The following is a 1236-nucleotide window of genomic DNA, read 5'->3' as shown; positions in this document are numbered from 1 at the left end:
TCCTCCGCCCCTTTCCTGCTGTGCTTCCCTGGGGAAGCCCCAGCTTCCGTCCATCGGGAGACGGCCCAGCAGCCCTGGAGTAGGGGGAGGCAGGGGGCAGGGAGGGCCCCCGACATGACCCTTAGCAGCTGGTCTCAGACCTTGAGCGCCAAAGCTGGAGGCAGGAGGGGCGGTGCTCTCGCAGCTTAGGGTGAGGAGGCCAAATATGGACAGCCAGCGCCCTGCCCTGTCCCCTGGGGGGCCACAGGGACTGGCCTCTCCACCGGGGATCTGGAGGCTTGACGCTACTGCCATCAGCCAGGCTGAGGCTCTGCCAGCTCCTGTAGGGCCCTCCTGGAGGCTCTGGGGCCGTGTGAGGGGCAGGTGTGTGCGGCATGTGTCAGGGAGGGGCAGGTTTGAGCTGGAAGCCCGTCCAGGTTGCCTGGTCCAAGCAGTGACCCAGAGTGATGAGGAGCAGATAGTGGGGGCAGCCACATGGCTCCTGGGGGGTGAAGGGGACCCAGATGCCAAGGCTGCCTGGGACCTGGGGGCAGCGGGGGCTGACATGGGGGCTGGGGGCGCGGTGCTGACACTGCCCTCCTGCCCAGCTGAGAAGGTGAGCTCCCTGGGCAAAGACTGGCACAGATTCTGCCTCAGGTGCGAGCACTGCAGCAAGACGCTGACCCCTGGGGGCCATGCCGAGGTGAGCGCCTCCCCCAGGCAGGGAGGGGGCGGGGAGCCGGGCCAGACCCCCGCCCTCAACCCCTGCCCTCTGCCTAGCATGATGGAAAGCCCTTCTGCCACAAGCCCTGCTATGCCACGCTGTTTGGACCCAAAGGTGAGACTGGGTCCCCCATGGGCCAGGCCGGTGGGGACACCCCGCCCAGCTCAGACGGCCCAGGTCCCCTTCTCCCCTTGCCTGTGCGGTCCCCTCCCTCCTGGAAGGACAAGCACTCTCCCTGCCTTCCCCACTGCGGCCCTCTGGGGATGCGGTCCTGGCCCCCCATGGCTGAAGGAGCCTTCCTGGGAAGTTGGGGGTGGCTGAGAGGTGCGGGGGTGGGGAGGGCCCGGGCTCCCGTGTCCAGTGCCTGCCCCCACCCAGGGGTGAACATCGGAGGGGCCGGCTCCTACATCTACGAGAAGCCCTCTGCCGAGAAACCCCAGGTCACCGGCCCCATCGAGGTCCCGGTGGCCCGAACTGAGGAGCGGAAAGCCAGCGGCCCCCCGAAGGGGCCCAGCAAAGGTGGGGGGGGTGAG

At 68.4% G+C, this 1236-nt stretch overlaps 1 protein-coding gene across 1 annotated transcript in view; it reads left to right on the top strand.

The window, feature by feature from the left end:
• Positions 1 to 1236, top strand: part of LOC104993803 — a 10211-nt gene that overhangs the window by 5843 nt on the left and 3132 nt on the right. Inside the window, exons 6-8 of the mRNA XM_010847206.1 lie at positions 435 to 682; positions 760 to 817; positions 1082 to 1231. Coding sequence (XP_010845508.1) covers positions 435 to 682; positions 760 to 817; positions 1082 to 1231 — 456 coding nt within the window. The remainder of the gene's footprint in view (positions 1 to 434; positions 683 to 759; positions 818 to 1081; positions 1232 to 1236) is intronic.

Source organism: Bison bison, unplaced genomic scaffold (genome assembly GCF_000754665.1).
Source record: "Bison bison bison isolate TAMUID 2011002044 unplaced genomic scaffold, Bison_UMD1.0 scf7180017849445, whole genome shotgun sequence".
Taxonomy (NCBI): Eukaryota; Metazoa; Chordata; class Mammalia; order Artiodactyla; family Bovidae; genus Bison; species Bison bison.
Note: the sequence above shows the minus strand (reverse complement) of the source record. Positions and strands in the feature narration are given on the sequence as shown.